The following is a 22,364-nucleotide window of genomic DNA, read 5'->3' as shown; positions in this document are numbered from 1 at the left end:
CTATTATTGACAATAAAATTTATTATTATAATTATAGGAACCTTCTATCCTGCACGAAAAAAATTGTTGTTAAAAAGGTAACAACAAAAATTAAAACAAAGATTACAATGCAATAAAAATCCTTATTGAATATGATCTTTATTTTAATTTTATACGACCTGAAAATAAACATCCCTTGAAGCTTCTTAAATTATTTTTTATTTCAAATAAAAAAATTTTTATTTTTATTAAATAAACTTTACGCCGTCAGTTTCAAAATAAATGTTTATTTGCAGCAATAAGGAAAATCAACTTATTTACTTATATAGACAATAATCGTTGCTTAGTTAAAAATTAAATTAAAAAATATGCATTACAAAATTATTTGATAAATTTATGCTTTGCCGCAGCCAGCAGAATTTACCGATTTAAATGAATCTTCTTATAAAAAAAATTACATTTAAAATATGCTTTGAGCAGAAGTACGCATTCCAACACAGTGCTATAATAACAGTATCACATTTTATTGTTAGATAAAGCCCAGTAGTTTATGATAACTCGAAAGTAATTGTTATATATACATTTTTATTTACTAGATTTTGCTATATTTATTATACTATGAACTATACAGAAAACAAATTACGATTACTTAAATTATATTAAATTCCTAAAAGAATATAAATAATAATAAACGTCTCAAAGTTATTCTTATAATGTTACTTTTAATACGTTGGTTAAGGAGTATTAGTATTAAAACAATAATTTGAAATATGATTCTAAAAATAACAGTTATAAATATTAGCAACTAAGACGTTATAATAATTTATCTTGATATACGTACTGTCAATTTTGTCAATTATATCTCGTTTTCGTAATTCATCAATTTCATTGGTATTTATAGCTTTGATTATTTACATGCACAGATATGTTGCATAGATGCTTAATGTACTTACTGCATTTTAATAAACATATACTGTTCCTACTAGACATGTTGAATTTATAGCCGTTTAAAGACATAGCAAATATACGTGTTAAATGTTCACACGTTTTTTTTTCCTGTTGAATGCTTTATACAGAATGAAAATACTCTACAAATACTTAAAGATACATCGATAAACTGCAATTAATACAATACACTTTCGTTTTGTTCCTTTCAGATTATAGGTTAAATTCATTTGATTTTTAAGTTTAAGGTACTCAAACCGAACGTGACAATGACATTTGAATAAAATAATATCTTTATCTTAGAGGGCCCGTGGTTAACAAGGGGTGTATAGAAGTTAAGGAAGCAGGCTCCCTCAGATTTAGTTTATGCAATTCTTCGTCTGCTTTGTTGTGTTTCAGTTCTTGTTGAGTATACAAAAATTTGTTCCATTCGTCGATCCTTGGATGTGCTAAATGCTATATTTAAATAAATAGTTGCATTAGTAACACTTACCCTTCCCTCAAACATAATTAGAAGATGGTTAAATAGAATAACAACCTTTAAAATTAAAATAATAAAATATTTTTACCTCAGCAACATCATACACCCAAATCTTTCCAGTATCATCCCCAACGGTCACATGTAACCCACTAGGGGTCCATGAGACCCTATTAAGAGCCGGACATCCATCGATCAGGACACTAGCTGTAGGCACTTCGGTATCCTGATTAAGATTCCACAAATCCAATCGTCCTGAATCGTCTACAGCAGCGAACAAAGCTGGATGTGTCGGTGACCAGGCGACATCATAAACATAATCGCCATTGTGCTCAAAGGAATACAAAGGTTTGTTTTCCTTGAGACTCCACAATTTAATCGTCCAGTCAATGGAAGATGTTAAGAATAAATGCGAGAAATCTATTCCGCCTTGTACAGCGTGGGCACTGATTCCAGTAACTGGTCCTTGATGTCCTTCATATGTTTCTAATACTCCAGCTTTTGTACCATGACGACAAGCTACAAAATAAATATAAACCATCATAATATATCTAGATGTTATTATCCAAACAGTTAGCAACAATTAGATTTAGGTATCGTCCCGTGATCTAAATTTCAAAGTTTATTTACCGGAATAAACAGTTCCATCCTCGCTACCCACAACGAAATTATTAACATCGCCATAAGGAAACGCTAAACAAGTAGCAGCAATAGGCTTTGATTGTTTAGTATGGAGTTCCAATGTCTCCAATGGTTGTGATAACATTTCTAAGCTCCAAGAGCAAAGTTTCCCATCGGTTGAGATGCTTATCAAATTGTGTGCGTTTTGAGCTCCAACAATGTTTAAACAATAAACAGGATGCTGAAATTATAATTGTTCATAAACACTGAAAACACATTTTTACAAGAAAAAATCACATAAATTATAAAACTTACAGTGTGTGCACTTGCTGATAATGGAGTACGTTGAATAGGAGATCTCTTTTGTACTCTATTATCCCAGAGAACAATCTGACCAGAATAAGTACCTCCTAAGATTAAATTAGGATGAAATCTTGCAAACGTAGTTGACATCACTGGAGACTGACAATGGAAGATGAATTCTGGTGTGGTTTTCTTGAACTTTGTATTCCAAACCAAACAAACTCCATCTGGATCGTTTGGAATATCATCATTGTTGTTATAGGAAGCTGCAAGGAGTTCCGGGAACTGAGGTGACCAATCCATTGAGGTTACACAACGGTTGCGAGACCATCGGTCACAGAAGAATGACCGGTTTAACCATAGACGTTGATGACTCTTTTCATCCCTAAATAATGGATCAAATTAATTAAAGCTGGTTACGTATTTCATACTTAACATTTTAAAGACCTACAGATAGATAAAAAGTACAATTTGAATTCCATACTAAATGTAAGATTTATTATTACTCACATTCCATCTTCACCATCCATGGTACCAGTATAATCAGTATAAATATCAACAGATTCTCCTAATGCTCTTTCCACTATACGACTAGTACGATCAAGAAATCGTTGGAAGTCTTCAGATAATATGATCATTTGCTTCTCCTCTTCACTGAGTTCCCTTACTGCAAATTACATTAAATACAGGTAATATACTGTTAATTATTAACAAACATAAATTAGACTAATTGATTAAAAATTTACCTTCTTTAGGCTTTTCTTTTTCTTTTTCTTGCTCCACTTGTGTAACAGCAGGCTGCACTTCTTTGACTTGGGGTAAACCATGGGGAAGAATACCAGGAGGAAGTTTGCTTTGGAAACCATCCATATGCGGCAAGCTGTTCTCTTCATCTTCGGCTTGGCCATCATCAAATGTCAAAACTGTGGTGAATAAGCTGGTTCCGCCACGAGTACCCTAACTTTCATACATCTAACTACCTCTTGGCAATTGCCCTACTTTAAAATTCGATGCTCTACGTTTACTTAAAAATAAGCTGGACACTACACATTAAATTTGCAAGAAATTTGAAAAACAAAAATAAGAGCAACGACGAGCATTCGAATGGTAACTTTGCAAAATATACAACGTTTAATAGATGACGTTCAGAATTTAAAAAATTCATACGTTCTTGAAATATTCAGATAAATAGAACAAACAAAAAATATGTTCGCAAATCAATTGTGGAAGCGTCAAGTTTAAAAAAGGATGCAACTCTCTTTGGAAGGCTTCCGTAAAAGCATAAAATTAATTAAATCAATAAAAAGAAACTGATCGAGAAATAAACAAACATACTGCAAAAATAACTATTAGGCTGAGATCACATGCACCGATATTAGTTGGGTATAAAAAAAGAGGTGGACTGCTTGTTGGTGGGACTATATAGATAAAAAAATGATAATTTTCTTTTAGAATGATTTGAAACGGTATCTCTCCACCCTTCGTATATTAGCATAAAACGTAAATGAAATGAAAGAGTGAGCCAAAGAAAGTGAATGATGTTTCGATGATTTTTTCTTAACGTTGCGTTTTGTAATGTACTATTAAATAATAAATGTTTCTCAAAAACTGTTTTTCATAAATTTTCAACAACGAATTTTAAATGAAATGTAAAGAATAAATATAAAACAAATGCTGAGTGGAGATATATTAACGCAACTTCCCAAGTCTCATGCAGCATTTACTAAATACCAAATTTTTATATGATAAAAAGGAAGGAAATCTAAATCTATAATTTCACAAACGAAGAAATACTTTCTAAATATAATACGAAACAGAAATAGATGATGGTAGTTTATAGTATTACATCGTTCATGCATAGTGAATGATATATTAGGATGTGAAAATCAATTTGGCACCTTTGGCATCGCTATTTTAAATTTGAATATTTTTCCGCGCATCGGTGAATTTGAAAAATTGCGCAAAAATATGAACGATTATTTCAAGTGGAGATACTGTGATTTTATAAAAATAAATCTTCAATTAAAAATAGGAAAGGCACCGAATTAATTAGTACACCTAATGTGAATAAAATTACAGGTACTATCTATGCATGCGTAATTAAAACTAAAGCGAAGATATTCTTTTTACAGGTAATTAAACTACCTAACAATTCGACGATTTATCAAGCAATTTTTAGTGTAAATTGATAGTACATGTTCCCTCCTTTCAGTGCATATGTGTAGGTACAATAATTGAAGAGAAACGAAAAAAAAGGAAAAAAAAAATTAAGTGAAGGTTACTTTGAAATGCAATTTTTGTGATAATGAATGTAACTCTGATGTGTTTGTAATACGATTAGGTAGAGTAAATCATCTCTAGAGAGGATTACCTACCTGTAAATTCGTCCTCCCATTCTAAACCAGGATTTAGATTGTACTCGTCTTGAAGGAGGGAAAAGAAAATGTCAATCAATCTTGTCTAACATTATGTTAGTTCTGTTTATTTTCTAATCTTATATCTCTCGTAGAAAATTATTGATGTATATCATAAGCATCTAACTAGAACACTAAAAATACGCTTGAAATAATTGCTACTGATTAATTATAATCACAATTATGCAAAATATCTATTTGTTATTATTTTTCTTTTACCATAAGATACATCAACAATTAGCTAGAAAGTGTGTATGTGTATGTGTATATATAATTAAACATGCACGTAGAATACCTATTAATGCCACTATATTTATTATATTGTTTAAAAAATTAACAAAAAAAGTGAATTCTTTTTAACTTTGAAATTCAAATATAATTCACTTTTTCAATGAATTTAAATTTTTTGAAGTTCCAATTCCTTTAAACTGTTTAATATTTATTATCGATATCTTTGTATCAATTTTGAAATAGTATTGTTTTTGTAAAATGAATTCATCATAAAACTCAATTAGCAAATTTTGAAAAAATATCTTGAAAATAATAATAAAAAAGAATTTTAAAAAACAAATAAATAAAGATAAGGAAGTATTTGCAACATTTAAATATTTGAATATAGAAAACTGACATCTCCGACTACTAATTTACATTCCAATACAATTGTTTACTATTTACTGCTAATTTTTGAAAGAAAATAATTTTTTTAATCTAAAATTTAATCAACATCAAGATACAAACGTTTTGTTGGAAAAACATATTAATATCAGTGTAAAGTAAATATGTAAAAATTTGTCTATTTCAATCGTTTCTTTTTCTTGAATTATTTTTATAAAAAAGAAACCGTGCTGTTGAAAAGCCATATTTAAAATATGTACTCATATTTTAAAAGTTCTTTCAAGCAACATTAAATTGAACTTTAGCGACACTAAAAGCTTAAGCCACATTTTAAAAAAAAATTTATTTTAAAGTATAACTTATGATATTTACTGATCCCAACACCAAAACATCCGCTCCCATGTTAGTACACTGTAGTATCCCAAAAAGTATGGAAATAATAACCGAGCCGAGAACTCTGGAAGGTGCGTTAAGTTGTGACAAGATTTGCCAATGGATATTTGTACGTAAAGCATTTTTATATTTCAGACAGTCCCATTTCTAAACAATATCAAACAATCTACCAAAATTTCATTTAAACATTATAAATATTTTTCTCAGCAACTTTTACATTACTTACTTATTTAAAGAACAGTCGTTTTTTATAAAAAAAAATATCATTAATTACGTAAAGCGCACAAAAGATTTCATTTATTAAAACTGAATTAGTTTATCAATAAAATTAAATAGTCCAAAGGTAGTCTGTAAATACTAAAAATAATCATGCTTATTTAATACTGGTGTAAAGTATGTATTCTAAATTACACATTCAGTATTCTTATATACCTTAAAATAAGAAAAACTTTATTATTATTCTACAGTAAATATGTAACTACATTGGGCAAACTCACTTCACAAATACCTTCTGTACATCTCTTGTACACAGTGTTGTGAGTACTGGTTCGTGTTAAATATTTAGAAACATGTATTTCAAATGAAATTTTCAATCTCAGAGTAACAAATTATACAATCCGCATTTATTGTTTTAATTTAAGTGCTTTCATAAATGTATAAATGCCAAATCATTTCCGTTTAAAAGTCGGGATGTCAGATAAATACTTAAAAAGTAATACATACAGTAACTGAAAGTAAACACACCCAATAATAATAGAACATAAAAATTAAAAGAGCCAAAAAGTCCAAAGCAATTTATAAGATAGCAGAGATATCTTAAGTTCTGGGTGGAGAGTTTTAAGACACTAATATGAGTCTTATTCAAATTTAGAAAATAGTATTTTTGCTTCTTTCTGCTAGAAAAATTTTGTCAATAACTGAGAAATAAACAGAGAGTGCATTCTCTAATTAATCATTTTTTATAAGAAATCAATCAACGTAATAGTTTTCTTCCTGTTAAAGATTTTGAAATGTAATTTAATAATTATAATGATTATATTGTCGTCTAAACTGAGTTTTCATAGATATATGTTATTAATCCTAAGTAATAAACGAAATATAGCTAAACCTATATCTGAACCTAAAACTTGTTGAAAACCAAGAGAAATCATAACTTACCGTAATAGTCGAATGCATGAGCTGAGAAGGGGAGGGAAAAAAATTGTACTTAGTTACAATCTCATAAGAATGCACTACACTAATAACACCTCTCTACACTCAGACCATAAATATTTTAAGAAAAATATCGTTACTATAATACAAAAGAAATGTTTAACTACCAAAAATACTTCATATTATAGCATACAACAAGTTTTTAATTAAAACTTTAAAAAATACAGTTAAGTCTTATTAATTTATTATAGAACATTTGCAGCATTCTTTTTTATAGTCTTTTATAATTATTATTGTTGTAAGTTAAAACATACTATTTCTACATTCAAAGAAATTATTTATTTCACTACAATAAAAGTCAAATAGACTTGAATTGATAATTGCACAAAAAACATAAACAAAAAAGACTTTTATCCGCTGAATGTAGTTAGGTGAGTATAGATTTGTAAAGTTTTATATTGTGTGATGCTGTGATCCTACATGTAAGAGGAAACATACATATTCAATGCTTCTTATATCATTGGAATACAATTCAATTAATATAAGTTTAATTATAAGTTCAATCTTCATCACAATTCAACACTTTCTCTGAAATGTATTTTATTACTGATTTTAATTGATATATTATTAACTACGTAACATAAAGTAATGAAACTATTATGACTACCAATGGATGCTTACTTATAAAGATTTAATATCTCACTTACATCACTTGTCACACTTATGCCCACCCCCCTAAGTTTCTCAAAAGTAAATATTGCTATCCTTTTTAAATATAAGCTTTGTTAAAATGTTGAACATGTCTACAATGCACTACATTTTGCACGTTATAACAAATAAAAATAATTATATTTTTCAATATTGCTTTTCTTTTTAGAATATTAAACAAAGTATCAAAGAACTGGATATCTAAAACGTTGCTACTATGATTAAAGCAATGTTGCTGTCTAAAAATATTCATGTTCATAAATTATTAAACGATAATTAATTTATATGTATATTTGATAAATTTAATACTAGCACACATGAGTCAAGGTACATTGACTTTTTGTTGCAAAAATTTTTTAATTTTCCCAACAAACAGGACGCCTATAGTTAATGTACTATGTAACTTCAATAAACTGTTAGTATATTATTCAATTAAAGTATGTGAAGCATGTTAGAAGCTTATCGTTTATGCAAACAAATAAATGTTGCATATGGAAGTAATAGATAAAATGTATACCATAAATATATAATTGAAGAACTTTTTCAAAATTCTGCTCAATATTTTCTATCAAATGTGTATAACACATTTGGAAGCCTTAATATTTCAATACACATACCTACCACCACATACAACACTTGTAGCGTAATTAGAGTTGTAGAATCAAGAAATAATAATAACTTTCAATAACGCTAAATGATATATGAAACTATAACCATGGAAGGTAATGAAAATGAGGAAAATTAAACTGATTCTACACCTCTTTGTTTTAAACATGGATACCAATGTATCTACCTCTATCATATATTGTTGTACAACAATTATAGCAAGGGTAATAAAAAAGAAGACAGAACATACATAGGTAGTTTGGTGCAGACCCACCTTTCCTGGGACGCCACCAGTCAGCCTCAAAGTAGCCTGCGGAGTAAGAGTGAGTTGGTGTTGTTGAACAGGAGTAGATGGTGTATGCAGAAGAAGATGCGGACAGTCCTTATGTCCAACACCGGTTGTTTTGACCGATTGTATAGCAAAGACAATGGAATACGGTACGCTTAATAATGCCGCAAAATCAGTTAGGTATCGGGGTACGCACGTAACACGCACTGTGTACATCCCATTATTACATTAAAAATTCTTTTAAAGTTGTGGATACATTTTGGCAATTATAGAAAATCATTTTAAATTTTATATTTTAGTCAGAAGCTCGTAGTAAAGTAGGTGGTATGAAAAATGAAATATAAGAAAAGCTTGCAATTTGTTATTTTTTATATTATTAAAATAAATAACAAGATAAATAAAAATTTGCAAATTATATCAAAACTAACTGAAATTGCGGATTGATAAAATAGAAGTATAAAATATGAGAAATACAGTTTCCACCACCAAGAAAATTAATATTTATGTCCACAACCTCTGTGTATTGGATGTTATTCATATCTACTACTCCTTCTCCAAGATATACAAAGTTGATAAACAAAAGAACTAGAAACTTTGTTGCTTTAGTGTTAGAATACTAACATTAAAATCAAACTCCAAAAATATATATCCCTTATTTGCAGACACCTGATACTTATTATTTTACAATAGACAAAGAATTCCTCCAATAGCACAATATTAAATCCATATTACTATTATTATTAAGACATACAATTAAGATAAAACTTTTAAAATATATCTGCTGTCACTTAAAAACAATTATTAATTTATGTAATGAATTATAAGTTAATAACATTTTCATATGGTGAAAATATCATAATCTATTATGCATGATAGTAAACGAAATCCTCTCAAATACTTATTTTATTCATTTAAAAAGTGTTGAAAACTTAATTCAGCAAATGTTAACACGCACAAGAAAAAAAAATAAAATGACAATAGTACTAGTGGTAAGTAACATGCCATTTTTGTATAAGTGTATTTTAAGAATATGTAAGTTTCCTCATTAGTTAAAATTAATCATAAAACACAATATAAATCAGTACTGTAACTGTCACTGTTACCACAATAAAATCATTTGTGCATTATATGCAACACATCTTATTAATTAAAATATTATACAAGATTATCAACATTTGATAACTATTTTATTAATGAAGTGATATCATTAAAGATATATTTTAAGATAATGCACTTTTGTGTACACCACCCACTTTACTGTACTCAATATCTAAACAAAGTGATATTTCAGAACAATTTAAAACTGACAAAAATTTGAATTATTTGCATAAATTATAAAATTGAAAATTTAGTATCTTACTTATTTAATAAAAGTAAGATTAGTATAATGCAAGTGCTGATAATTTTCTAGTATTTAAATATATTTTTAAATTCACAATTGGAAAGCAACACTGAATGCAGATCAATATAATGTAAAATAAATACACTAACTCACCGTCGTGCGATGTATGTGTTGTCTGAATAGTTTGTGTTTGTTTGCTATAAACGACTGGTTCTTTCGGTGGAATATTGGTATGTGCTACTGATACAATAGTAAGTTCGCGATTCTTCTTTCTTCCAGCACTACTATAAAAAAAAAGTAGAAATCATAGAATGCACATATCACTTTATAGCATGCAATTAGTAAAATCTGCTCTTTCTAATATAAATACCTTTGAGCAGAATTTATACTAGATGGTTGTAGACTAGCATCGGGAGTAGCATTAGCACTTTGTTCCGGGGTCAAGGAATTCATACTAGATAAACTAGACAATACATCTGTAAACAAAATACATGTATGAGAAAATGAATTAAACAAACAGCAAAATTATAATGAGAAAATATGTACCTGATACTGGTGCTACACCCAATGATGATAGCATAGCATCCAACTCCTTACGATGATCTTTATCTGTTCCTGCAGCACGAACCGTGGCTTCCTCAATCTTGAAAGTATGTAAATAAATTTAAATCAATAAGCAATAAAATTATAAACATATTTAAATAAAATAGTCTTACATCTTTCTGTTCTTTTTCTCGCCTACGCCTCTCCTTCTCTTCCCTAATAGCCTGGAGTTTGGCTTTCTTCCTTTCAAGTTCTGCTTTTCTGTCAGACATCATTATACTGTTTTCTTAACACCTAAACAATATTTATAAACATTTCATTAATAAAGTTATTTGGAAAACACAGTGAGCGGTTCACAAAGCATTGCAGAGATTATAATGCAGCTAATCAATGTCTTGAAACTTATTAACGGAACTTTGTCCACATTTAGTGCGATTATTGATTTCTGTCCGGTGACGTCAGTTTCAGGTCAGTTCTATACCGCAAGATGTGCATCCAAATAAAAGATTTTCACAAATATTAAATAAATAAATATCGTGCTAATGCTAGACAATATTATATATGTATTAAAAATGCAACAATTAATGTATTCCCGTTAAAATATTCGGTAAGGGGCTTCGGTCAAGAATGTCCATCTGTCATCCAACAACACCAACACCATAAACTGACTAAAAAATTTGTATTCTTGTTATAAGAAACATAAGAAACATTCACCTATTGTTGTAAAATGTATTTTTATAAGTAAGAATGCAAAAAACTGCCGTAGTTTCGATTTCTTCTACATCTATTTGACCCGCCCGCATGCAAATCTTTTGCATTGCGACAACAGCACCACCGTATCAATATCTCATACTAATTTACTTTCTGCAGTGAGTCACTGCTATATGCTTATCTATGCAACTTAGAAATGCATTCAGCAGATGGCAGCAATAAAACATTCTTATAGCTTGGCTGCATTCCTGAAATTATCACCGATAAAACAATGTTTTGCGGGTGATCATTTCTTATTTTGAGAGCTCAGGACGATTAGATTGATATTAGATAAAAAGCTATTTTTTCTATTTTAAAAAGCTACAGAAGCTTAGACAATAAAGAATGTTGGATGTTGAAAGAAGGAGAGCCTTTAGATATTAGGAAGAGACTAGGAGAGATCGAAGTGTTATGCAACACATTCAACAAATTTTTTTTATTTTAATTATCAATCAATGCGATCCATAGATCATTTAATTTAATTTAGTTCCTGAAATCTTCGTTCTAGCGCAATAGATTGTCGGTATTTCAGATTGTGGGACACGAACTCCCATAAAATGATTTCTCTACTTCATGTCTTATCTGTGGTATAACAGGAATAAAAACAATGTATTTTGCAGAAAAGATGATTATTTTCTTTCTATTTAGGTTATATTAATTTCTAATTCATTTTTAGGAGTTTAATTGATTTGTAAAATTAAAAGAGATTAGAAATCGTTACAACAATTATATGTATTCGAGTACATGTATGTATAAAGAAGAAGATACCTATAGGTATTGCATTAAAAATATGAACTGTCAAAATAAATACAAACAATTTTGTAACAATCGTAAGAGGAATAGTTAAAGAATGGAGCATGAAGAAGAATTTCTCAATACTTTCTTTACTCAAGTTGCTCAATTGTGTACTGATAAAGCTAAGGAGTTAGTTGTAAGTAATTACTCAAGATTCTTACTTTCATATTATTTATTTACTCCTAATTTTATTCAAAGGAATTCTAACTTATACATAACTCTAATTGTTCAATGTTAATGAAATCATAATGTTTATCTTAATAAACTGTATTATGTATCAGTATATCATAAAGCAAAATTATAAAATATGGAGTAATTATAGGACACGAAAGATTATTTAAGCATAGTTTACTTTGATTTTCAATGAAATGTTAATTGTTAATACAACATTAAGTCTAAGATAATTATATTAATTTATGTTTAGGAAAAGGAACGTGGATCATGCCGTCAAACACAGATGGGTCCATGGGGAATGTTACTTATGCATTTACCTCAAATAGCTGTAGCAGAACATTCATATGCAGATTTAGGTTTCCTTCATACTAAAAATAAAGGATTTTTAAGGAAAGATGTAAATACCAAGTTTAAAATAATGTTTAATTTATGAAATGATTATAAAATTCATTTAAAATTTAGCTTTCATTGTTTTAGAATTCACTGAGAACAGTGTATGAATTATTAAAATCTGATTTGAAGAGGGTAGAAGAAATGACTAGAGGAACCAATTCCATTGGAGCAACAGTTGCTGAAGTTTCTAATCAATTGTGCCAATACATAACAGCAAAAATACAGCTAATAGATTTGTCAGTATATTATTATTTCGATATATTATTCAATGTTTTTTTTACACTGTTATTTTATTATAGTTATGAAAAAATGTATAACATGAGTGTAAATAGCAAAGCCATGAGATATCAAGAATTATTAGAATCCATTGAAGGAATAGCAGAAGCCCATTCTTTATCTTGTTCACATTTAGCATTAACTGCTATTAAGACAAGTTTAACGTAAGTATAAATAAAAATAAAATTGTGTTGTGATGTGTCATATAATATCCTAAAATTAAAGTATATTTTGATTAGATTAGAGTGTGAAATATTAGTACAGTTAACAAAAGCACAAGTTGAACTTCAACATTGGAGGTTTTTGTTAACATTAATGGCTCTCTATGGTGCACAAACACGAATGTCAGCATGGGAAAGAACTTTACAAAGTAAAGAGGTCAGTAATGTACATAATGAATAAAAATTATAAAAATATTTAATCTTCACATATAACATTTTCAGTCATGGAAATTAGGTTTCAGTGCTTCTTTTCTGAAAGCAAACCAACAACCAGCATTATACCAATGGTTAGTGAAATTACGCGGTAACATATTAGCTAAATGTTCATTATATTTTCATACTACCTTAAGTCAGCAAGCTAATCCAGGTGAAATGAGAAGCATCATGAGCAAGCAAAATGTGGATTACTATCATAAGTAATACATTTTTAATTTTTTAATGTAATCAAATTCTTTAAATCATCGATCAACGAAAACTAATGTATATTTATTTTAGAATACAAAGTTTTCAACGTAAACATGACGTTTTAGCAGTTTTAATAATATTTGATTCTCGAGGAGTCGAAGATGCGGGTCCAGGTTACAGGCATCCTCGCAGAGAACCAAATGTGACTGAACAGTTTCCCGTTGTCCTCAGTTGTCCTAGTGTAAATTTATATAGATTATAAACGACTAAATTTAATATCTTCTATATATTTTTGACAAAGAAAATTTTATTTTCTAAAATTATTATTTTAGGTATTTGCACAAAAACCATCAATTCATTTGGATAATATACAAAAGCGATTTAAAGAAAGATATACGGAACTTCTTGCCATGGATAAAATTGTGTATAGTAAAAATGCAAAGGTGTGTTATTAGTTTAAAAGTAATTAATTAATCGTATTAACCAATTCTTTTACAGGATGCGTGTGTATATGCAATGTTTAATACTGATCCCAGAATGACTTTAGTTACCGTATATGAAAGTGGCAAACAAAAGGATAAGGAAGCCCATGTAACCTCGTTTATGACCGATTTATGTATGCAAATTAGGTGTAATAAGGTGTACGAATCATTAAAATTATCAAAATGAAAAATCATGAACTACACATAAATGTTACAACAGAACCAAAGATTGTAGCGCGCAAGAATCAAAACTTATTTAAATAACAATGTTATTATAATGTTGTACAGAAATAAAATTTTTATTACTGTTTGTACCATATTACTTTTTACCGGGAAATAACTTTTTCATTTTTATTAAAAGTATGTACAAAATTTCATCATTATTAAATATAAAACATTACAACGACATGATTGCTCGTTTCAATGCTTTTTCTTTATTTCTTCTAACTCTGTTTCTACGTTTACTGCTTTTGGTTGCATCTCTGAAAAGTTGTATTCCTTCTTTTTCTTCGATAGTGCGTTGTATATGCATCATCCCGTGTAAATTAAAACCAATCATATCCTAAAAATAAAGAAAATTACTTTTAATAGCAACTTTTATTGATTTTGAATATTAAAAATACGATTTATATTTTGAAAAATTATTCCTACCTTCAGGTCAGAAACTTTCTTGATGGCAAGTGTTTTCACGGTTTCTAACACAGGCAAAAGTTCTTCTGTAGCTATAATTGGACCGTGATGGGCTTGTATTAAACACAGGGCTAATCTCGACATTAATTCCGTGTGATAATCCGACTGCAATAGTTTAGGAACCTTCTTAAGAATGTCGCACGCAACCGAGTAAGGTAATAATAATAATGTCTCTTCCAAATCGCTAAAAAATAATAATTAATTTTTATTCTATTTAATATATACAATTTATATAAACATATTTTACCTTGCTCTGATCCGTTTAATCGTTTCTAAAAAGTAATCATCTATGGTTTCACAATTGTAAGCTTGCATTTGCAAAGGAACAGGAGGCGCTTTATCGATCCCCGCTGCTACTGCTTTCGATAACTGTTCATTATATTCTGCAGTCACGTCTAAACATTCCATTATTAATTCAGCCTAAAAATTATAAAAATTGAATTATATATGATGAGGGAGAATAGTTACTTTAACATTCGACGCATTAGTTCTTACCCCTCTTTCACTAGAGACAGTTTTTCTTGAAGGTAAAGACTGTTGTTTCTGTCCTGGAACAACGGTACTTTCTCCAGTAGCTAATTCATTTTCTTGACGTTCTCTTTCTTCTTCTTCTTCATCTTGAAGAACTAAGGGCTCCGAACTTCTTTCGTACAACCGAACTACCTTATCTGATCCGCAGGATACAACATAAACACCATTTGGAGAAACAGCACAATTCCATGCCTCTCCTGCATGTCCCTGAGCAGATAAATTTTATTATAATGTTTCATTACACTCATTAATTCGTTATTTATTGTAGTAAATTTAATTACATGCAATGTCACAATCTTTTGAAAACTATCAGCGTCCCATTCTTTCACTCTTCCATCTTTACCACATGTGAAAACATAATGTGTCCCAGGAACAAATGACAATCCCGTGACGGAATCATCATGAGCGAATATTGATTTGTGGCAATCTCCGAAATCTAAACCCCAAATTTTAATATTTCGATCTGCAGAACCAGTGGCAATAAGTGATGAGTCGCTAGATATATCCATACACAATACCGGTAACTTATGTCCATAAAGTGAAATGAAAAACTGAAACATGATTGTAGAATTTTTAGATACTTCATTCTAACAAAGTAAATATTATATTGTACTTTTAAATGATTACCTTAAAAGTATCAAGGAAAAAGATTTTTACAGTAGAATCAAGTAGTGCGACTGCAACAAATCTATTGTTAGGACTTATTCTTACACATAATACAGTATCTTCTAGTTTCAAAGTTCTTAAATGTAAAACAGACAAAACTTTCGCTTTTATCTCTCTGTCAGGATCTTCAATAAGTTCAAAATTCCAGAATTTTACTGTTTGATCTCCTCCACCACTAGCTACTCCTTTCTGTAAAATTGTCAATAGTGACTGTAAATTTATACTCACAATTAAATTATAAAATAAAAATAGAATAAAATGGAATACCCTGTCGGGAAATAGCGTGACACTCCAAAGTTCCTTAGAATGTGCAGGTACTTCTTCCAAAACATCACCTGCTGTAATATCAATAATCAACATTTTGCCATCTTTTAAACCTACTATTAAATGTCTGTCTCCTGGTACAAATGTTAGAGTCAAAGCATAACCACATTCCACAGTACGTAAGCACGCCAGGGTTGGTCTAGAAAACGATATGATTTTAAGAATATTCTTACAAATTTTCATTTATTAATCAATTATTAATACCTGTTCCATAATTTTACAGAATCTCCGCTAGCTGTTGCAAAAGCCAAATTATCAGAACTAAAACTAACAGCACGAACGTCCGTACGGTGACCGTGGTTTGTCATTGATCTTAATTGTTTTACTTCAGCATCTTTCTCTTGTGTGAATAGAGAATATAATTCCATTGAGTTATTATTAACTCCAATACATATCTGAAATAGTAATAAACAAAAATGAATTCAATGAGCTGAACAAGTTGCGAAAAATGCGTTAAACAAAGAAATAAGTATTCGCTACAACTTACTCTGAGTTCACCTCCTCTACCCATTACCATATCGAGCCCTTTAGCTTTAGCAGATACTTTGATAATAGGTAAACGAATGATCTCATCTTTTATAGTTGGTGTTCCTGAGTAATTTACTTCTACATTGCTTCCAGTTCTATTTTTAAAACATATATGTTACATTAATAAATATTTATGAAATATTTGATTTGTATAAATACACTTAGAGAAACATTTTCGCATACTTCTCTGCTTTCTTTCGTTCTTTTCGTAAGCGTTTAACGACATTTTCTTTTATTTTGGCATCAGGTAATACTTGAAATAAATCAATTGTACTATCCACTCCATGACATCCAATAACAGTGTGTGTTGTATCAACTTCAAGAGATACAACTCGTCCACGACCGCTTCGCAATATGCTTCCAACTTTTTCACATCTCAAAGGATGTTTCTATTACAAATATAATATTTGTATTAAACATAGAAACTGTAAATAAATTGTATACATAAATATAAGTTAAGAGAAATGTACCATGTCGCTAACTTCAGCATCATCAGTGAGAGTTAACTCTTGCAAATGAATATCTACAGTTTCATTATCAATAAAAGATATTTTCCATACTCGTAATTCATTATCATTACAACCAGTTATTAAATAATGATCATCTTTAATTAAAGCTAGACCCCAAACCTGAAGAAAAAATACAATGATTATTATGGGTTACAGTTGTATAGAAGAATCTAACTATTAGAAATTTACATGCCTCTGTTCTATGACCAACAAGGGTTCTAAAATTATGTTCAGTATCTAAGTCCCAGAATTTGACAAATGTGTCTTTGCTGGCACTAATAATGATATTATAATCACTCATAAATACAAGTTTAGTTATTACACCTTTATGTCCACTTAATCTACAAATTCCAGTTTCTGCTACTACATCCCAAAGGATAATATCTGTGTCCTGAAAAGCAATGAATACAGATTAATAATTTATGTGAATTATCCTACATTAAATATCTTACCTTTGATCCAGAAGCTAATCTATGTCCTTTACTGTCATATGCTAGAGTTGTAATTTCAGATCTGTGACCTACAAATATACTTGTATTTTCTCCTGATGCTAAATTGAAAGTTTTTATAGTGCCATCCGCATAACCAACCGCTATATGTTGCTTATTAGGAGAGGTAGCTAAACACGTAACATTTACTTTGTCTCCAGATAATACTTGGGCCTAAAATGGAAAAATATAATAATGATTATCGAATTTATTGCTGAAACTACATAAACATTTTATAGTTCACCTTCTCTCCTAAACGTAAATCCCATATGAAAACATGTTCACATGCACCAACTGCTACAAATCTACCTTCTTGTCCTTGTAATGTTACAAATACAGTATTGCAAGAAGGACTAACAATTATGTTTGCATTTCCTGCTGGTACATATCTTAAGTATTGCTTTGTTAAACCCATTTTTTATTCTTAAATATAACAACAAAAAGGTGCTTATGTAGAAAAAGGTTTATATTTATAACAAATGTATATTATTCAAGTTACGAGACTGTTTTTATAACAGATATATTCATAATTATTTCCTGAATAATAACAATCTTTTATTTAAAATATTATTTATTTAACATCAATTAATTAAGGTTACAATATGTATTTGTTTTACGTTTTAGGTTACAAACTCGGCTAAAACGTGGGTAATTCTGGTTCAAACATTTGAAATAAAGGAGTACGGTCATTGGTCGAAGAAGGACCAATAATGGTTAAACTGATTTAAACCTACGTTTAGTTGCTTAAAATCTTTCAAAGTACGCGTACGGGAATGTAATCTATCTGATCTCGTAAAGTGTAATTAAAATAAAAATATTGAATACCATAAAGTATACATTTGAGTGTTTGATAATTCATATTAGCGTTTCAAGTTGTTTAACAATTCCTAAATAAAGTACCTCGTTTTTAAGTAATTGTAGAAAGTACGATTACCACTGATATCTTTGGAAAATTTGTGTTTGATATATACTTATGTCGTAGGGTCTGATTTTATGTAAAAATATGATATAATAATAAGTGTAAAAAATATTTCTTGATAAATTCAATATTTTTATTATCGCGAGTGGTGCAAAACGTGACGAGTCTGATCTTCAGTGTTTGTATTGGACGCTATTGTCGATTCTTCATTGTAAATGGAAGGTAAGTTTTTAAAATACTCTTATTATAAACTTATTATATTATTATAAATGATCGAAGATAACAACTTTTAGCAATTACATATGAATAACATAAAAAAACATTTTTGAAATTATTAACTACTTCCATTCTTGAAATTGTTTTCTGTCTTGTATAAAAGTTATATCAAGTATAATATTCAAACAGAATAAGTACAAAATAAATACAGGGTAATAATTAAATAATCAAAGTTGCATGATAATATACTTTGTTTTATTCGATACAAAGGAACTGTAGAAAAGATTTCATTACAATGTACATTCATTCCAAGTGGAAGTTAAGATTTCCCTGGAATCATTCATCCATATTTAAATAATATATACATGTATATAAATTGTTTTCGCAAAATAGTAAACAAAAGGCACTGTTAAGAATAATTTTTTTTTTTATGTTACAAACATATAATTTGAATTCTTTACAATCTTAACAGTTTAACAAACTTCTTTCTTCCTCATTCATATTAAATAATAGAATAACATTACAATAATTTTATTATATTTTGTACATCTTTTAAAATGGTAAAAGTTTAATACATTTCTAAGATATAAAAAGTTTAATAGTATTGAACATCTCAAAGGTTTATATCAATCATTGACCTTTTTTTCTTATTTCAATAAATGTACTAATTAACAGATGTTTGCTTTATTACAAAATTTATAAATATAAAATGTATAAGAATTATTGCTAATATAAACTGTACGTTGCAAACAGTACGTTAATGCAGTAGCCACAGAATTTAAGCACAAATGTGTGAAAAAGCATGTACAAATTATACATAGTTTAAACATTATATAATTTGCCTAATATATGTATATTAAAACACCGTACTTCTTGCACTAAAACTTGTGTAACAAACTTTTTTCTATTCGTTATTTTCTAATTGAGATTTGATGATCTGTTCGCCAACATGAACTGGTTGAACAATTGAATTTTGGAACCACATCATCCAGTTGTTCAAATAATGACCTCCCAACTGATTATCAGGATTCTCCTTTATCTGCACATTGTTTAATTCTTCAAAATTGCGAACGGTTTGAAGTTCAGTGAAATTATTATTCACCGAATGTCGTCCATGCATTCTTACCTCCCTCTTTCGCAGAGCATCTTTTACTAACCTTTGTTTGCGCTCCTCTTCTGTTTCAATAGCAGATCTAGTAAATCTCATTTCCCTAACTCTTAAAGCATCTCTTTTTAATCTTTCTTTTCTCTCTTCTTCTGTCTCTTTAGCATATTGATTGTGTCGAGCTTCTCTTCGTTTCGCAGATTCTCTGTTTAACCTTTCTCTTCTTTGCTCAGGAGTTTCACTAGCATATAATGAAAGTCTTTTCAGTCTTCTTCTTTCTGCCTCACGATCTAATCTTTTTCTTCTGTCTTCAGGCGTTTCGTTATACATTCTGTATTCTCGTTTCCTCGCTGCTTCTACATCTAATCTCTTTCTTCTTTGCTCGGGAGTTTCATAATACATTCTCATTTCTCGCCTCTTAGCTGCTTCTTTTGCTAGTCTCTGCTGGCGTTGTTCTTCGCTTTCTTGTTCATATAATTTTTTTCTCTTCTCCCTCATACACTCTGCTTTTCTCCTCAGCTTCTCCTTGTAATCCTGTAATGAGTTTGATCTTAACTTCAGTTGTTTCCTAGATCTCTCAGGCGTACTTTCTTTGGTTTTCAAGTTATTATTATTTTCTGGTATCCGATCTTTCTGCTTTGTTAATAGTGTTATCGTAGCGTCAATGTCGGTAGAAATGTTTGCTTTCTCCTTGGTATTTTTAGAAACTTTCAATCGGAGATCGCTTTCAGCGCTCACGCTGCATAACCATTCTGTAGCATAAACCGTTTCTTGATCTAATTCATTTTCCTTTTTTATGTTAAGATTCAATCCTAGAAGTTCACTCGGTATAGTAACAGTTGAAACACTGTAATTAGTTGTTTGTGGCTGTTCATTTTGATCGATAAAAACTTCAGCAATTTGATCTGTAGGCTTCTGTATCTCTATATTTATATTTTCATAGTCCAAATTTTGCAGATACACTGATCCATTTAATATACCATTAATGTTACAGTTTTCATTTTGATGAACTATATTTAATGTAGAGTTTAAATTGTTTGTATGTTGCCTACAATTTTTATTATTTACATTTGATTCTTTATTGCTGTTAATTGCAGTACATTCTTTACTTTCCTTGATTTCAATAGCACAGAAATTTTGAGCTGCATTGATTATTTCGACATCATTGAAATCTGTTTCGTGTTCATCGTTCTCTTGTTTAATGTACACAGGGATTAAGTTAATGGAACGATCTCTTATTTGTACATTAGTTTCAGTCAATTCCATGACCTTATGATCCAATAATTAGCAGATGCTAAAATTATAGAAAGCAGATAAATTAAAATGAAAGTGTAAATCCTAATTTGAAAAAGATGAAAGGGGGTAGTTGAAATTATATTTATTTAATTTCTATAAAACTATTAAATATATACTAATTGTTAAAAGATTGAACAGGACAGAAATGTCAAATAGTAAATAAATTTTACCTGTCTATCGTCTGCTTATGACAGCTGATCTTAAAAGACGATACTGCGAGCCTTTAGAACAGAATCATTTTTGCTGCAATGTGCAGACTTTCAGCCGTTATCTTTCTCTTGTATGTCACATGTTAACGCAGTGTGATCGACAAATTGAATCGTTAACCATGAATTCAATTTCTTAGCTTTCGCCGAAATTAATTTACACGTTGAGCTATTTGCTGCTCGTTTACCCACGTCGGTCGACATTAGGTTTGTTCGCATTGACTGCACTTACTGCACTTGCGCAAAAAGTAGAAACAATCATTGGTTCATTCTCGTAGTCTTGAAGTTTGGCTAATGTTTTTCGCATAGATCGTATAGATATCGAAACGAATTGGCCAATCGCTAAAAGTGATTAAAAAAATAAAAAGAAGAAAGGAAGATATTGAATAATGCAATAGTGCGCATGCGCAGGTCAGTCATTTTAGGCGCGCAAATTCAAAACAGTCGGTAATGCAGTAGTAGACGTTATCATCCAAGCTTTTATATTAATTCAGTATGTTAGTTAAAAAATTGTTTGCAATTTGATATTAATTTTTGTTTTAAGAATTCTCATGACTTATTCGTTGCACGATGACATATTGTTACCAATGTTTCTTTCGTGTCACCAATAAAAATGTCATTACTTTTAGTGGTATCACAGCATTCGAACGCGTCTCCTCTTTATACGAGAATCTTACTTGAAATCGTTGGAGATGCGTATAGCTGTGTCGCGGGACGGTGTAGGCAACGGTTGAAGATGCTTTTTGTTTGTTGAGCCACTACGTGCTCTGATAATTAAGACATTTCCATTTAGAGTTGACGTCCGGTGATGCGCCAGGCGCACGTACCTACGTTTTCGGCGGTCCCAACATCAGAAAAACTTAATCCTCATGCATTGTGTGGATAATTAATGGTGTATGATCGAGAGCCTCATTCCTGGAACGATGGTAGAAAGAAAGAAACGATATGTATGTATCCACCGCGAGAAAGATTTATTAGTTTCACGTAACAGCAAGATAACCG

General features: G+C 29.9%; 4 protein-coding genes across 32 annotated transcripts; 1 reads left to right on the top strand and 3 right to left on the bottom strand.

Annotated features, from left to right (window-relative positions):
- Window positions 1-246: 246 nt before the first annotated feature.
- On the bottom strand, window positions 247-11,222 carry LOC114875644 (cytoplasmic dynein 1 intermediate chain-like). 28 transcript variants are annotated; one of them, XM_029186139.2, is made up of 14 exons: window positions 11,103-11,222; window positions 10,562-10,682; window positions 10,392-10,488; window positions 10,216-10,321; window positions 9,999-10,129; window positions 8,465-8,596; window positions 6,907-6,927; window positions 4,702-4,749; window positions 3,073-3,225; window positions 2,837-2,993; window positions 2,339-2,711; window positions 2,033-2,264; window positions 1,494-1,921; window positions 247-1,380 (listed from the first exon to the last, which is right to left on the bottom strand). In XM_029186139.2, the coding sequence occupies exons 2-14, from the start codon at window positions 10,661-10,663 to the stop codon at window positions 1,219-1,221; spliced, it is 2,142 nt and encodes a 713-aa protein (XP_029041972.1). In that variant the 5' UTR covers window positions 10,664-10,682; window positions 11,103-11,222; the 3' UTR covers window positions 247-1,218. The 28 variants fall into 28 exon arrangements, with proteins under 28 accessions (XP_029041972.1, XP_029041977.1, XP_046146000.1 ...); XM_029186144.2 differs by having other exon boundaries at window positions 8,489-8,596; XM_046290044.1 differs by having other exon boundaries at window positions 8,465-8,524.
- Window positions 11,223-11,618: 396 nt separating this feature from the next.
- Window positions 11,619-14,194, top strand: LOC114875651 (KICSTOR subunit 2-like). The gene is made up of 10 exons (XM_029186181.2): window positions 11,619-11,725; window positions 11,815-12,069; window positions 12,358-12,504; window positions 12,585-12,736; window positions 12,800-12,940; window positions 13,016-13,154; window positions 13,220-13,413; window positions 13,493-13,643; window positions 13,735-13,845; window positions 13,901-14,194. The coding sequence occupies exons 2-10, from the start codon at window positions 11,989-11,991 to the stop codon at window positions 14,069-14,071; spliced, it is 1,287 nt and encodes a 428-aa protein (XP_029042014.1). The 5' UTR covers window positions 11,619-11,725; window positions 11,815-11,988; the 3' UTR covers window positions 14,072-14,194.
- Window positions 14,195-14,278: 84 nt separating this feature from the next.
- LOC114875642 (WD repeat-containing protein 3) lies at window positions 14,279-18,238 on the bottom strand. The gene is made up of 14 exons (XM_029186132.2): window positions 17,865-18,238; window positions 17,585-17,794; window positions 17,326-17,523; window positions 17,094-17,252; window positions 16,807-17,012; window positions 16,583-16,718; window positions 16,300-16,490; window positions 16,039-16,234; window positions 15,733-15,960; window positions 15,387-15,656; window positions 15,070-15,312; window positions 14,822-14,994; window positions 14,536-14,758; window positions 14,279-14,446 (listed from the first exon to the last, which is right to left on the bottom strand). The coding sequence occupies exons 1-14, from the start codon at window positions 18,033-18,035 to the stop codon at window positions 14,282-14,284; spliced, it is 2,769 nt and encodes a 922-aa protein (XP_029041965.2). The 5' UTR covers window positions 18,036-18,238; the 3' UTR covers window positions 14,279-14,281.
- A 750-nt stretch (window positions 18,239-18,988) lies between these two features.
- Window positions 18,989-21,601, bottom strand: LOC114875649 (calponin homology domain-containing protein DDB_G0272472-like). 2 transcript variants are annotated; one of them, XM_029186178.2, is made up of 3 exons: window positions 21,327-21,601; window positions 19,913-21,154; window positions 19,704-19,794 (listed from the first exon to the last, which is right to left on the bottom strand). In XM_029186178.2, the coding sequence occupies exons 2-3, from the start codon at window positions 21,124-21,126 to the stop codon at window positions 19,791-19,793; spliced, it is 1,218 nt and encodes a 405-aa protein (XP_029042011.1). In that variant the 5' UTR covers window positions 21,127-21,154; window positions 21,327-21,601; the 3' UTR covers window positions 19,704-19,790. The 2 variants fall into 2 exon arrangements, with proteins under 2 accessions (XP_029042010.1, XP_029042011.1); XM_029186177.2 differs by having other exon boundaries at window positions 18,989-21,154.
- Between the last annotated feature and the right edge of the window lie 763 nt (window positions 21,602-22,364).

Source organism: Osmia bicornis, chromosome 2, assembly GCF_907164935.1.
Source record: "Osmia bicornis bicornis chromosome 2, iOsmBic2.1, whole genome shotgun sequence".
In the NCBI taxonomy this organism is placed as follows: domain Eukaryota; kingdom Metazoa; phylum Arthropoda; class Insecta; order Hymenoptera; family Megachilidae; genus Osmia; species Osmia bicornis.
Note: the sequence above shows the minus strand (reverse complement) of the source record. Positions and strands in the feature narration are given on the sequence as shown.

Coding starts and splice junctions, on each gene's coding strand:
- LOC114875651 (XM_029186181.2), top strand. CDS start 11,989: ATGGAGCATGAAGAAGAATTTCTCAATACTTTCTTTACTCAAGTTGCT. Junction 12,070..12,357: donor ATAAAGCTAAGGAGTTAGTT/GTAAGTAATTAC, acceptor ATTTATGTTTAG/GAAAAGGAACGTGGATCATG. Junction 13,644..13,734: donor TTGTCCTCAGTTGTCCTAGT/GTAAATTTATAT, acceptor TTATTATTTTAG/GTATTTGCACAAAAACCATC.
- LOC114875644 (XM_029186139.2), bottom strand. CDS start 10,663: ATGATGTCTGACAGAAAAGCAGAACTTGAAAGGAAGAAAGCCAAACTC. Junction 10,489..10,561: donor GAGAAAAAGAACAGAAAGAT/GTAAGACTATTT, acceptor CATACTTTCAAG/ATTGAGGAAGCCACGGTTCG. Junction 10,130..10,215: donor AGTATAAATTCTGCTCAAAG/GTATTTATATTA, acceptor TTTTTTTTATAG/TAGTGCTGGAAGAAAGAAGA.
- LOC114875642 (XM_029186132.2), bottom strand. CDS start 18,035: ATGGGTTTAACAAAGCAATACTTAAGATATGTACCAGCAGGAAATGCA. Junction 17,795..17,864: donor ATTTACGTTTAGGAGAGAAG/GTGAACTATAAA, acceptor TTTCCATTTTAG/GCCCAAGTATTATCTGGAGA. Junction 15,313..15,386: donor AAAAGATTGTGACATTGCAT/GTAATTAAATTT, acceptor TTATCTGCTCAG/GGACATGCAGGAGAGGCATG.
- LOC114875649 (XM_029186177.2), bottom strand. CDS start 21,126: ATGGAATTGACTGAAACTAATGTACAAATAAGAGATCGTTCCATTAAC.